The sequence below is a fragment of the Rattus rattus genome, chromosome 13 (genome assembly GCF_011064425.1).
Source record: "Rattus rattus isolate New Zealand chromosome 13, Rrattus_CSIRO_v1, whole genome shotgun sequence".
In the NCBI taxonomy this organism is placed as follows: domain Eukaryota; kingdom Metazoa; phylum Chordata; class Mammalia; order Rodentia; family Muridae; genus Rattus; species Rattus rattus.
Window position 1 is genome coordinate 74053293 of NC_046166.1, and position 14771 is coordinate 74068063.

The following is a 14771-nucleotide window of genomic DNA, read 5'->3' on the forward strand; positions in this document are numbered from 1 at the left end:
TAGTAAAACATTTGGTGGCTACTTAGTCTGCTTCACATAAAGGAGTTAATGAATAACTCCCTTTCTCTGAGGTGATCTAGAAAGACAGCAAGGAAAGATAATGTGTGAGCGGAGACCGTGAATGAAAGAAGAAGGTAACAAATAGCCCGGGTTGGACCTAAGTGTTCTTGTGTGTTACATTTGCATATTCTCACTTTAAGGTTTCCTTTATAGTTTAGACTGCAAACCAGTTCGGGTAAAGAAGCATGTTAACACTGGCCACTTTTTTCTCCTGCCATCCAGTGTCAGGAGTGAAGCAGTGTCCCCTAATAAGCGTGAATGTATGAGTGCACACTCCTCAGTGTTTGGTGACTCTAACTCTGTTCTGTAGTGTTTTGGACTGTGTTTGTTCTCCTGTGGAATGGATGTGCAACATGCTCAGGAAATCTCTTAGTAGGCAAAGGTCGGCTTTCCATTCGGACAGTATCGATTTGGGCAAGCCAAATTGTTACAATTTCACAAATATAAATTGTAATTTATTGTGTTATTTTTTCCCATTGTTTTTAAGTCATCCAGGGAAAGTTGCACCTCCTTTCCCTGGAAGCTTGCTTAAGCACCTGGCACCGTTACCACATTCACTGTCTTCCTCTGCTTATCCATCTGAGTAAAACCCGAGTGTCAGGGCAATAGACTTCTTGTAGTTATCGCAAATAATCATTCAATCTATTCATGGTCTTCAAAGAGTCCTGTTTAAGATTATAGTCTATTATTAGCTATTGCAATGCCATACTTCCGATGCATATGAGTAAACGCTCCTTTTTAAAACCATCTCCTAGAAGGTTACCAGCTCTATGAGGTAATCAGGCTACTTGTGGACATTATTTTGGGGAAATAATGAAATAAAGTAGAGAGAGGCCTCTTGAATATGAGACATTCTAAGAGGACTCTGAGGGAAGGAGACTAGAACTTTAAAAGGCACAACCCCTTCGTGGTGCTTTCACCTAGTTTTAGGGTGAGCACAATCTCACAGGAGAGAATCCCTGCTCCTCAGGTAGGTGAAGGCAGACTTTCCTATGTTCAGATGTTTTCTTGTGTGTGTGAGCTTTTCCTTTCTCTGTTTTCTCTAGGTTATAGAATAAGTCTCTCTGTCCCCTTCCCTCTCTATATCTCCATGGTGTGTGTGTGTGTGGGGGGGGTATGTGTATGTTCGTATGTGTGTGTATGTGTATGTGTGTTTGTGTGTGTATGTGTGTGTGTGTGTGTGTGTATTTGTATGAGTGTATGAGTGCACATGTTCTTAGAACAATGTTTGGCAAGTCCTAATTCATTTCTGTAATGATAAAGAAAGTACTATGGATTGCTAGTGTTAGAGGTAGCATACATTATGTACACACTATGAAAAATTCTACAAAGGAACAATGCAGGAGCTCACTGTTCTAGCAAACACAGCACAGTGGCCCTCTTCTCCCCTGTGACAGCACTGCTTGAGAATTTACAGCATGCTCCCTTGTTTGACTTGCACAGAGTGAGCTTTTCGGGGGGCTTTCACTGCTCTGGATGTATGGATGCAGTGGTTATATCCAGACTTGCCAAGGAACACTTGTTAAAAATCCAACTTCCTCAGATGTCTCCTGAATTCCATTGAGCAGCTCCCCAAGAGAACTAAGTTTTCTTAGTTTCTTCATGGGTTGGCTCAGTTGGTTTGAAAGTCACCAAGCTGGAATGTAGTGGATTCACAGAAATGGAAAATCCTGGTTCTACCAAGTTAGTCTACTTAGGTCTAGGAAGAAAGCAGTCGGCATAGGGAACTGAGATGACTTTTCAGTCCTATGTTTCTTCTGGTGCATGCTTCGTGTGTGTGTGTGTGTGTGTGTGTGTGTGTGTGTGTGTGTGTGTGTGTGTGTGTGCTGTGTGCAGGGTGTGTGTCGTGTGCAAATGAATGTGCATGTATGGGCATGTATAGTGCATGTGCACACATGAGTGTGTGTGCATGGGAGTGTGAGGCATGTGACTGTATATGCATGTGTATGTGTGTATGTATGTGTGTGTGCATGTGTGTGTGGTGTGTGTATGTGAGTGTGTGCTATATGCATGTGAGTGTGTGATATATGCATGTGTGTGCATGTGTGTTTGCATGTGTGCACATGAGTGTGTGTGCATGGGAGTGTGAGCATATATGTGTATGCGAATGTATGCTCACTGAATGTGGAATTCATGAGCTGAACTAAGCCTGCTGGCCAGTGAGCTTCATGGATATACCTGCTCCTCCTGGCAATGCTAGAGTCACATATGCACAACACTTTTTCCAATCCATTATGTGAATGCTGGGGACTGGATCTCAGGTCATCATGCTTGCACAGTAGGGCCTTTACCAACTGAGCAGTATGGCCAGTCCCTTATTTATCTTAATAATTAAAAGTATTTAATTTTTAATTATTAATAATTAAAATTCTTTGTTAGCACTTTGTACCTAACATCTTTAAGAAATGTAGACACATTGGGCAACTGAGATGTTTTATGTCAACTTGACACAAGCTAGAGTTATCTGAAAGACGGGAACCTAACCTGGTCTCCATGATCCAGCTGTAGTGCATTCCCTTCACTAGTGATTGATGTGGGAGGCCCTAGCTTATTGTGGGTGGTGCCATCCTTTGATTATTGGTCCCAGGGTTCTCTTCTTTTAAAAAATGGCAGGGCTGAGTGAACCATAAGGAACCAGCCAGTAAGCAGCACCCCTTCATGGCCTCTGCATCAGCTCCTGCCTCCAGGTTCCTGCCCTGCTTGAGTTCCTGTCCTGACTTCCTTCAGTGATGGACTATGGTGTGGAAGTGTAAGTCAGATAATTCCTTTCCTCCTGACTTGCATGGCTGTTTCATCACAGCAGCATAAACCCTACCCAGGACACCCGCCTAGGTAGCTCAGTAGGTAAAGGTGCTCACCACCAAGCCTAATGACCTGAATTTGTTCCCCAAACCCAAGTAATGGAGTGGGAAATCAGACTCCCTACACTGGCGCATGCTTACCCCACAAGTTAATTGTATTTAAGTAGTCACACTGGTGCAGATTTCCCTCCCTCCAGTATCTGAATGCTGAAAACACTGCTTTTATTATTTTTTTTTCTTGGAAGAAAATGAATGTAACAGGAATCTATTGTGACTCATAAACTATGCAAGAGAAATAGAGGGTACACATCAGCGTGTGATATCTAGAATTATTCAGAGTGGAAAAGGAAAACCTTAACAATGGATTTCCTGCTAGACGATGATTTTTTTTTTTTTTTTTTTTTTTTTCTTTCAGTTTGGTCTCTCAGAGTGAAATTGTTAATCGTTTTTTCACTGCAGTGGTGAAGATGAATGCTCGGAAGGTGTCTTATCTTTGTAACAGGGAAACAGAGGTGTGCGGTGTTAGCCTGAAACCTGACTCCTGGATGTGCGGCACCTGCAACTCTCTATTACCAGACGGCTTCTCCTGCTGGTGCGGAGGTTCCTCTGTGCCATTAGTCACACTCTGAGGTAAAAACCTGTGTGGAGTTCCTAGACTCCACAGCCTACTTCTCCTGATAAATGAACCCCACACCCAGACGTGCCATTTGCCTTCCTCTTCTGGCGTGCAGTATTTCACTCGATAACCCAAATGAGGATCAGCATCAGCTAGTCTGGTCAGCACAGAGTTTGAACCCGCTTCTTGCTTTGATTTAACATTAGCTGCACTGTGCAGTTAATGAGAAAGAACGTTCAAATTCTCATGTCTCTTTCCTCAACAAGTGCCAGTAACTTCTGGGAAATAATAACAGCATCGTCATCACCATGAACATCACCATCGACATCATCACCATCACCATCATCACCACCACCACCACCACCACCACCACCACCACCACCACCACCACCATCATCATCATCATCATCATCATCATCATCAGGAGCAGCAGCAGCAGACTTTGCTGACCACAGAGGCCAGCTTATGCTAGAGTCCCAGGCCTCTCTGTCTCCTTCTCATGAACATTCTATGGTTTATGCACTAGTCTTTCACCCCCAAGTTTAAGCTATTTATTGATGCATTTGTTTGCTTGCTTTTGTTTTTTTGGTTTGGGGTATTTTTTGTTTGTTTGTTTTTTTGTTTGTTTTTTTTCCCTACCATTCTCCACAATGAGATTTCCACTTTCTAAAGGAAGACTCCTGGATCCCAGGCAGTGCTGCCCATAGTCTCTCAATCCTGGTCCCCCTCCAACCCTGGGGTGCTGCAGTGCATCAAGCACTACTCACCCAGTGCACCCTCCATCCCCTGTGTCTAGGCTGGCCTGCTTTTCTGCACTCACAGAGTCTTCCTCAGAAGTCCCAGACTGTCCTCACTCACTCTAGAACCATCATTGGCTAACAAAACAAGCTAATAATAATGACTTCCTTTTGCACAGCTGTATTCTGAAAATTGTCTAATTTTTAAAATATTCAGTTCATGAGAAGTGTTAGAGAAAAGAAAGGCCCAGGTTGTTCTAATATAAAACAATGAGTTCCCATCTTTTACAGGATCAAGCATAAGCATTGTTGTTTTAACTTATCGTAAGCACCAGGGAATTATTTTTTTGAGATGTAATTTAGCTACATCTCCATAATAATGAAGCTAAAAATAACCAAAACTTTGCTGCTTTTCCTTGGTGGAGATGCATAGTCTCCTAATTTCATTTATTGTGTTTCGGTTTCTTCTGCCTCCCATCTGTAGTTCCTCTTCAGGCTGAATCTTCAGCTTGCATGGTGAGGCAAGCTACTCATGTAACCCAGCACTGCATCCATGCATCTGGATTCAAGTTAGCAAGGCAACATGGTAGGAGTGGGGCGTACGGGAAAGGACGCTTATCACCCAATAAATGTAGTTGTGGAGTCTACGATCAGCATTAGGATATACAAGTTAGTAAATATCACAGAACGGAGGCCTTTTGACATAAGATAATCAGGACACAGGGGTGGAGAGGGCAAACAGGGATTAGAGATGCCTTTGCAATCACTTGGACCGTTTTTGACATGTTGCATCAGGCTGGTAGGGCCTCCCATGCCCAAATGACTCCCCCTGCTTCATATATTGAATACCTTCAAGTGCAGGCACATGTACTGTGCCTGGCTCCCTTATAACTTTTACTTTCCATTCATTTATGTTTATTTCTCTAACACACATGCCATTTTAGTATAAAATGATTTAGGGTATATATAATACCCTGCATCTATCTATCTGTCTGTCTGTCTGTCTGTCTGCCTGTCTATCTGTCTGTCTGTCTGTCTATCTACAGTGTGATATGGCTTAGGAGCACAATACACAAATACAGAGCACTTCCGGATGGACTGGCTAACAAATGATATTTTATTGGAATTACGTTTGGAGAAAAATTCCGGCATGAAACCCAAAGTACTAGAATGTACTTAAATGACCCACTAAACCCCCAACTGGCATTTCCACATAAACCAGTTGTCAAACTGGACTCAGTTCCTAGAGGCCATTACATACAGTTTTCTACGTATGCACATACAGAATCTAATTTAAATATGCAAAATTTGTAAAAATGGAAGGAATGAGCCCAACTTCCCGTCTGAAATTCTCGAATCCTTCTGTGTTCCCAGCACACACAGTTCCTCTGGTAGGAAAACAAATTCTGTGGAGCCCTCCTTTGGGTTTCTTAGGGGTCTTGTTTAAGATTCAGGGCGTCTGGTAAGGCTCTTTCCAATGTACATTGGCTTGGGGATACAGGGGGAAAGAGCGACATGGTGGTTGCTAAGTGTGCTTGGCATCCTCTGGTCTGGTGCTCTGGGCTCAGGTGGGGACCTAGGCGGGTGTGGAAGACCTACCCAGACCTCAGGAGACTGATGTTTGCCCCTAGCATTCCCACCCTGTCCGCCCCCACCCTGTCCACCGGAAATCAGGGGACCCCAGGTTTTCCCAGCGTGTGTCTGCTTTTTTCTTCTTGGAACTCCTAGAACCAACACTAAGGGGCACCAGAGCCTTGGACTGTAGTGCCAGTCTGGAGGGCGCTGCGGAAGTCCCGGTGCAGAGGCGCCCACCCGGCGGGGCTGGGCAGAAACAGTGAGAGGATGCCCCAGGGTCTAGGGGTCCTCTGCAGGAATCCTTCGAGATTTGGGCCCCCAAGCTCAATGCCCGTGGGGTGCACCGCAGTGCTGGTTCTTCCCCCGGGGCTGTGGAGACCTTTGGTTGTCGCTTACTTTGGAGGAGAAGACATGGTCAGACATGGAGTATAGTGTGGTCCTAGCTGCAGCACACACACATACACAGTGCCGAGAAAGCAGCACCATGCAGGTAGACACACAGACGCTCACACCCCGCATCCTTTCTGACCCATAAAACCGATTTAGGACAAAACCCGAATGCAGTGTAGCTCTCTAGAGACCCAAAGAGCATTCAGACTGAGCCTGCAAAGTCACCTCGCCCCTCCTCTAATCAGCCTCCGCTTGCAGAAGATTGTCAAGCGAGGGGACTGATACCCAGTCCCTGGTCCCCAACAGGGACCTCTTAGCCTCCGGTGTCTGGTACTTGTCCCTAGGACACAGGGTTGGAGAAGCTGGAGACCCAGGACAGCAGCACTCGACCCACGTCCTGACTCCTAAATAAAAAGTGGGGAGGGATCGTAAACGCTAGGCAAAAGCCTAGGTGCCCAGGGCCCCGGAGGGGGCGGCGGTCAGCGGGACCCCAAGCCGCCACCCAGCGCGTCTTCGTCCTCCTCCCGGGGCTGAACCGCTGTCACTGCACCAGGATGGAGAGACCTCGGGGCGGGAGGAGATGACGCAAAATCCAGCGCTCCCCCCCAAAAAAGTGTGCCTCCAGGACGAAGATGGCGGCAACTTAGCCCGGGGGACTGAAGATGACTGTGGCCTCGGGAGGCCCAGAGCAGGCGACTCGGCCCCCGGCGGCGCCCGCGGGCAGACCTGCAGCGGCCGCGGCGACAGTCGGAGCGCGGGGTGGGGGGTGGGGGGGAGGGACAGCCCCGCCGGCGGCCGCCCAAGCTCGGGGCGCGGGGAGAGCCAGCGCGAAGTAGGCGCGGGAGGCGGAGGAGAAGCCAGCGACGGAGAGGAAGGAGGAGGAAGAGGAGGAGAAGAGGAGGAGGAGAGGAGGAGGGGAGGCGCTCCGGTCGCCGTCAGTGGGCAGCAGAGACGCGGCATGCCCCTGGCAGGGGAGAGCGGGCTGTCCTCAGCTGGGCCATGGGGACCCGCGCGCTGACAATGCCGGGGTGATAGGAGCAGCGCCAGCCACCCCGCCACCTCCACCACCATCACCTCCCGCACTCAGCCTCCCCACCGGCCAGCACAGCACCAGCCTCCGCGTCTCTCTCTCTCTCTCTCTCTCTCTCTCTCTCTCTCTCTCTCTCTCTCTCTCTCTTATTGTCTCCCACTCTTCAGGGGATGGGGTCGGCTGATGATTAGGTCGGAAGCAAGATCTTCCTCTAAAGTATGGTAATATTTATGTAGGCAGAGAGAGAGAGAGAGAGAGAGAGAGAGAGAGAGAGAGAGAGAGAGAGAGAGAGAGAGAGAGAGAGAGAAACGGGAGGAGGGGATACGGAAATTAAACCCTTTAAGTCAATGCATATTGTGGTGACACCGGCACAGGAGCCCTCACGGTGGAGTCGGCCAGGGCTGTGCGTTCCCAAAATATGACCAGGGGTGCTTGGATGTGTCGGCAGTATGACGACGGCTTAAAAATCTGGTTGGCAGCACCCCGGGAGAACGAGAAACCGTTCATCGATTCAGAGCGGGCTCAGAAATGGCGACTGTCTCTGGCTTCTCTCTTGTTTTTCACAGTCCTGCTCTCTGATCACTTGTGGTTCTGCGCCGAGGCCAAGCTGACCCGGACCCGGGACAAAGAGCATCACCAACAGCAGCAGCAACAGCAGCAACAGCAGCAGCAGCAGCAGCAACAGCAGCAGCAACAGCAGCAGCGACAGCAGCAGCGGCAGCGACAGCAGCAGAGGCAGCGACAGCAGGAGCCCTCCTGGCCCGCGCTCCTGGCCAGCATGGGGGAGTCCTCGCCCGCCGCCCAGGCACACAGACTCCTCTCCGCCTCCTCGTCCCCCACCCTGCCCCCCTCCCCGGGAGGCGGCGGCGGCAACAAGGGCAACCGAGGCAAGAACAACCGAAGCAGGGCTCTTTTTCTAGGAAACTCTGCCAAGCCGGTGTGGCGCCTAGAGACTTGTTACCCCCAGGGCGCCTCCTCCGGCCAGTGCTTCACCGTGGAGAGCGCGGACGCTGTGTGCGCCAGGAACTGGAGTCGGGGGGCGGCCGCGGGGGAGGAGCAGTCGTCCAGGGGCTCGCGGCCAACTCCGTTGTGGAACTTGTCGGATTTTTACCTTTCGTTTTGTAATTCCTACACACTTTGGGAGTTGTTTTCGGGGCTGTCCAGTCCCAGTACTTTGAACTGCAGTCTGGACGTGGTGCTCACGGAGGGCGGTGAGATGACCACGTGTAGACAGTGCATCGAGGCTTACCAGGACTACGACCACCACGCTCAGGAGAAGTACGAAGAGTTCGAAAGCGTGCTGCATAAGTACTTACAGTCGGATGAGTACTCGGTGAAGTCCTGTCCTGAGGACTGCAAGGTAGGCACAGTGGGTTCCTTTCCCCTCCGCTGCGGCTTCTTCATGTCTGACTCGTTTATCTGGCTCCGGTTTTGTAAGTTTAGTCATTGTTTATCTGGCTATCAGAACTCGACTTTCTGAGAGATTTGGGACATTTGGTGGGTTGCTGCTGGGCTGCTGCCTTCTTTCCAGCGCCCTTGGCACATCAGGGAAAGTCCATCTTCTAAGATAACAAAGTCAAGTCTTGGCAGTTGGCTCATACTTTTACTGCTTGTTAGGAAAACAGAGAGGGGGCCAACGCACGCAGGTAGCCAGAAAGGATCTTGTAGTGAATCTGCCCACATTATCTCTCCACTTCTAACATAACGAGGTTGGTTGGCCGGAGGAATCAGACAAAGTGTAGCTGTTGATGTAGGGGGAAGACAGCCAAATGTACACATTTTATGGGCTAGCTCTTGTTCTTCAGTAAGTCTGAAGGCCTGTTCTCTTGAAGCGTCCCGTTTTCTCCTAGAAATCTGTGTAGTATTGGCTTGGGGGGTCATCTGAGTAGATGGTTGCAATTAGCTATCTATTAATTGATTCTCAATGTTAAACTGGTAATCATACACCTTACGTAATTGCCTTTTATTTTATTTTTTTTGCATACTCTGAAGAAATAGTAAATGTCACATCTTTGATGCTACGAGTTAAAATTCGGGGAAACAGTTAATTGTATTCTAGTCAACAAGGACTGTGGTGACCTTGCTGGTTAGCAAAGGGGAAGTCTAAGCAAGTTTCTTGGAAATGGTGTATGCATCCCTTAGCTGCTGGAGGTGCCGCTGTCCGTGGTGCTGAAACGGGGCTTGTCCAAGAGAGGCCTAAAGATGAAGAAGCTGCAGTGACCTTTAGCTGGGAAGATATGAGGACAGGATCTTGTAGGTGTGGGTGTTAGCTTTTCAAAGCAATTCACACACACACACACACACACACACACACACACACACACACACACACACACACACACACGAAAATTGTATTGTTGTTTCAAAAGAAATTTGACAAATAACTTTTCCCTTTCCGACTTCCCCAACACCCAGCCTTCCAGAGGGCCTCCTACACTTGCTTTCTGTGGAGGAGAGGGTCAAGGGTCATACAGATCAAAGGAGTGTGATGCTTAACGCGGATCTTATTTGAAGCCAGAGAGCTCAACTACAAGCCACGCCTTACAGTTTATCTAAACTTAAGCTGGCCTTGCTTATGGGTTTTCTTTCTTTTTTCTTTTTTTTTTTTCAAAGATCAGAAACTTGGGCTGCAATTAAAAATAGTCTATCATTGATGAAAATTTTATTTCAGTGGATAAGCCAACACTTATGATCTCTATATATGGTTTAAAAATTCCTGCAATTCATTCCTAGGAAGAAAAATCAACCCTAATGATAGATACTAACAGCGAATGACTAATGCATATACTGCACTGATATTTATCCAGATAGGATTGTTGCATAGAACATTAAGATAAGGAAATGATGGTTAATTCTACTACTAGTAAAAAATATGGCATAGATTTCCAACAATTTACAATTAGGAGCCATGATAAAAATTTGACTTTGCATGCTCCCTTGACTGTAAGCTCTCATTGACACGTCTCGTAATTTTAATTTGATTAACTCAGTATCTGAAAGAGAGTCTGTGCTGTCACTAGAGTGGAGTCATTCCCTACCTCAGAGGAAGCGTCCAAATACATCAAGTGTTTCTCTTTCTCTTTATCCAAATCAATTCTCAACATGGACTTTATATCATCATAATGGAAACAGTGACTGTAAATATTTCATGATGCTATGAGGTACTCTAAGGTTATACTTACATTTTTGGATAAAGTAGAATTTGCTAACACTATAAATACTTAACTTTTAAAAAGCATCTCTCTTTCCACTGAAAAGTAAACATAAATGCTTATATTTCTCAGTGCAGCAGAATTTATTACTGGCGATGCCCTGGTGTCTTGTATTCAATTCTTAGTGGTAGAGACATGGCAAATTACTTTTGCCAGTAGGATATAATAATCTCATAATAGATGGTTTTAAAAAAATATATGGATTTAAGTTGAAAGCATTAGCATAGTTGGTTTAAGGTAAGTGAACTAATGGTTATGCATAGAAAATGACATGTGTATATTTCCTGAGTTTAATGAATAATTTTCTCTGATTCTGAAAAAGCCATATATATATATATACACCTTAATACAAAGTATGAAAGATGCTTTAAAGTGATTGCTGATTTTGAAGATTATTACTGAATTTCTAAAAACTTTTTTTTATTTCAATGCAATTGCAATTGCACAATGACTACAGTCAGAATCTTTCCTCAAATTCATGCAAAAATCCCCCCTTTTGGCAGCTACAAAGCCAGAGAGAGGCTAGAAGAATAGGCTATCTAAAAGGGCTAGTTAGAAGTAAACACATTATGTCTCCACGGTTACTACCGTCCTTATAAAATGCAGTTCAATGGTTCATAAATATATTTATTATAGATAAGATACATAGCATCCCATTAGCAGTATTAATTACTGGTATTTACATTTTAGGAGAAACAGGTAACTTTTTAACTGACTTGCAGCAATGACATCTAGCTTTTTGAAGTTAAGATATATTATTGAATTTAGTTTCATATTCTAGTCCCCATTAGAAATGAACTCTTTAAAATAAGAGTGGTTTAAACTAAAATCCGATGTAAATTTCTTAAGGAGCTTTTATTTGGGGGTAGGGGGAGGACCAGTTTGAACCTGCTATGCCTTTTAAAAGTCTGTCAGTCACATTTCGTGTGACTGAACAGTGAACACCACAGTGTGTCTTAGGAAGTACGTCACTGGAGAGGATGAGGCAGAGGGAATTGAATTCCAGACCAGGCCACATGGCTGTGAAGTAACTTCTGGTTTGTTTTGGTTTCTTTAAGTTTCTTTGTCCTGAGTTCATCATAAGCAGAGGTCAAATAGAGCCATTTTACTTGAGAAAACTCTTGTAACATATTAGGAAAAATATGTACTCTGGTGTACTGCTTTTTAAATCATTGTGATAAATGGTTTATTATCTTTTATTAAAAAAGCAAATATTTGCATCTATGAAGAAATGTGCAAAACATGTAAATATGTAACTCATTACCATTTAAGGTTCTGCATTATATAAATTAGGTAGCAGAAGCTTTGGGTAATATCCCCCATTGTTTATGGCGTTATTAAAAAATAACCAGTGTCTTCAGCCTATAAGAAGAATCTGATAAATGTGTCAAAATCTTCAACTTGGACATTATAAAAAAATGACATTTTCCAAGAGCAAATTTACAAATACATATAATTTTCATGCTTGGCTTTTACAAGTTTTTCTCTTCTTATCACAGTTTTAAGTTAGACCATGAACATTCTAGAAAATGTATCCTCCGCATGTGAGGTTTGCCGTTACATATATTTTGTGCTACCCGTAAGCGTTTGCTGCATTACTTACCTATGTGCCTTCAGATACTTGATGAAAGAACATATATTTGAGATCGAATTCTAGCACAGGGCATGGCAAAATCTAAAGGTCAGTTATACCTGTCATCTTCAGGACCCCAAGAGTGCGTGAGCTCTCATTGTTTTATCTTTATGACATCATATTATGCGTGTTAATTGCTGGCATTTAGCAGGCACAGGCTACACGTGACGTCATGCATGTCAACGACTCGAAGTTTCCCTAATACTTTAGATTTTCTTTTCCACCTCCAGTTTCTCACAGTACTACCCATTTTTGAAATCACAGAGTTTGGGTTATGGGCTGTGGACTTTGACACAGGTGAGCCAACGAAACGGTCCCTGGGGTGACTAAAGTTCGTTGTCAACGTGACACACCTGGGAAGAGAGAGCCTCAACTGAAGAATTTCCTCCAGCATATTGACCTTTGGGAATGACTGCCAGGCATTTTCTTGAGTGGTAACTGATGTAGGAGGGCCCGGTTCAGTTTGAGGTGCCATCCAGGTGGGCTTAGGGTGTGTTAGAAGGAGCCACGTTGTGAGTCTGGATGCTAGCCAGTAAGCAATGATCCTCCACAGTCTCTGCTTTAGTTCCTGCCTCCAGGTTCCCTCCTTGAGTTCCTACACTGAATTCCTTGGTGGTGGTCTGAGACATGGTAACATAAGTCAAATAACCCATTTCCCCCCCCCAAGTTGGATTTGGTCAGTGTTTTATTACAGCAACAGAAGTGCAAACCAGGATAACGATAGCACTTATTTTGATGTTGTGTTCTTTAAGGTCACAGAGAGATGTTTTCTTTAAAAATATTTGCGTGTGTGTATGTGTGTGTGTGTATAAATATAATGTGTGTGTATACATGTGTGTATACATATATGGGTATGTATACATATAATGTGTGTGTATACGTGTGTATGTATAAATATAATGTGTGTATACAAGTGTGTATACATATATGTGTGTATACATATAATGTGTGTGTATACGTGTGTGTATAAATATAATGTGTGTATACAAGTGTGTATACATATATGGGTGTGTATACATATAATGTGTGTGTATAAATATAATGTGTGTATACATGTGTGTATACATATATGGGAGTGTATACATATAATGTGTGTGTATGTGTGTGTACATGTGTGTATACATATATGTGTGTATACATATAATGTGTGTGTATACGTGTGTGTGTGTGTCTGTGTGCGTGTGTGTGTGTGTCTGTGTGTCTGTGTGTCTGTGTGTATGTGCCCCATGTGCACATAAGATTCTACACAGGTCAAAAGAGGCATTAGATCCCCTGGAACTGGATTAAAGACTGTTGCTGAGACACCACAAAGATGCCAGAAATTGAATCAAGGTCCTCCGAAAAAGCAGAAAGTGTTTTAAACAACGGACCATTCTCTCCAGCACCAGAAAACAGTTTCTGGAAAGAAAATCCAGTACTTTAAAACTGCTTCCCCTCCATGTTTGAACCCCCCAGCATCATCTTGTTGTTTGCAGTAACTGCACACATGTCAGCATCTAGGATGGAGAGCACATCCAAGCGTAGATGTTTACTTACATTCTGCTACCTGATTATCCCCAGTCATGTTTGTGATCGAATGGTTTCTCTGCAGGATCAAAGAGTCTGGTCACGCAGATGAACAGGGCTGCCTTAAAGTCAAAGATACCATCAAGATCCCTTCATGACCCAGATCTGTGGTTTCTAGAGATATATTTCGCAGTATGGAGTTGCCGATTTATTACCGGCAGTTCCCCCTTACAGAAAAAGCACTTCACAGTATGTGTCAGTGTGAACGGCCTGTGGTATTCCAGAGCGGGACGCATGTTTTTACTCGGGGCTTGTAACTGGGTCAGATTAGCCGCTATATAGGACATAACCCAGAAGCTGATGTATGTTGGTTTTAATCACTTCTGTTGGATGAGGTCAGTGTTTGCTTATGCAAGGTGAATTCAAAGTTCAGAGGGATAGGAAACCAAGCAGAGATTTGAACCCCACACTCCCTCTTGTGGGAATTGCAAATCATGATGTTAATTTTTCTTGCTAAACTTACTATACAAGAACAAAAGTATAAGGGGTTGGGATTTAGCTCAGTGGTAGGCGCTTGCCTAGGAAGCGCAAGGCCCTGGGTTCGGTCCCCAGCTCGAAAAAAGAACCAAAAAAAAAAAAAAAAAAAGAACAAAGTATAAACAACTGTTTCAAGGAACATAATATTTTGGTTTGGATTATCTGAGCTGTTGCTTAATTTCATTTTTTTTTTCATTAAAAATGTCAATCATATAATGACTAAGCCCCATATTGGTTTAGGTCATAAAGATATTTTTTTTTCAATATCACTGGACATAGAGTAGATGTCAGTGCCTGTGGGATCATGTTGGAGGATCCTGGCCATCTTTAGAAGCCCTGATATCCAGATATCTGATGTCATTTATCTGATGTGTGTCATGTGCCTGGGTGTGTTTAAAATGGAGTCAGTGAGTATTAGACTCAGCTGAGTTCTTTTGGCCTTCATATGCCCATTGTGCCTAATAATTCCAGTAAAAGTTGAACTTTGTGGAAATGTATCATGTACACAGAGGCTACGGGGCAACAGGCTAGTGAAGAGGTTGAGGGAAAAGATATGAAGTGAGCTTACCTGATGCCAGACAGGAGGAGAAGGCAGAAGCCATCGTGGAGTTAAGGAAATGGCTGGCTGTGGACTGAGGACCGGCTTCCTGCTGGACCAAGTCACCAGACCCGTG

General features: G+C 44.7%; 1 protein-coding gene across 2 annotated transcripts in view; it reads left to right on the forward strand.

The window, feature by feature from the left end:
- The first annotated feature begins 6992 nt into the window (after positions 1–6992).
- The window catches only part of Fam155a (family with sequence similarity 155 member A), a 515459-nt gene continuing 507680 nt past the window's right edge, over positions 6993–14771 (forward strand). The window contains exon 1 of one of the 2 annotated variants that reach the window (XM_032918855.1): positions 6993–8569. In XM_032918855.1, coding sequence (XP_032774746.1) covers positions 7628–8569 — 942 coding nt within the window. In that variant the 5' untranslated portion in view covers positions 6993–7627. The remainder of the gene's footprint in view (positions 8570–14771) is intronic. The other variant, XM_032918854.1, reaches the window with a different exon arrangement.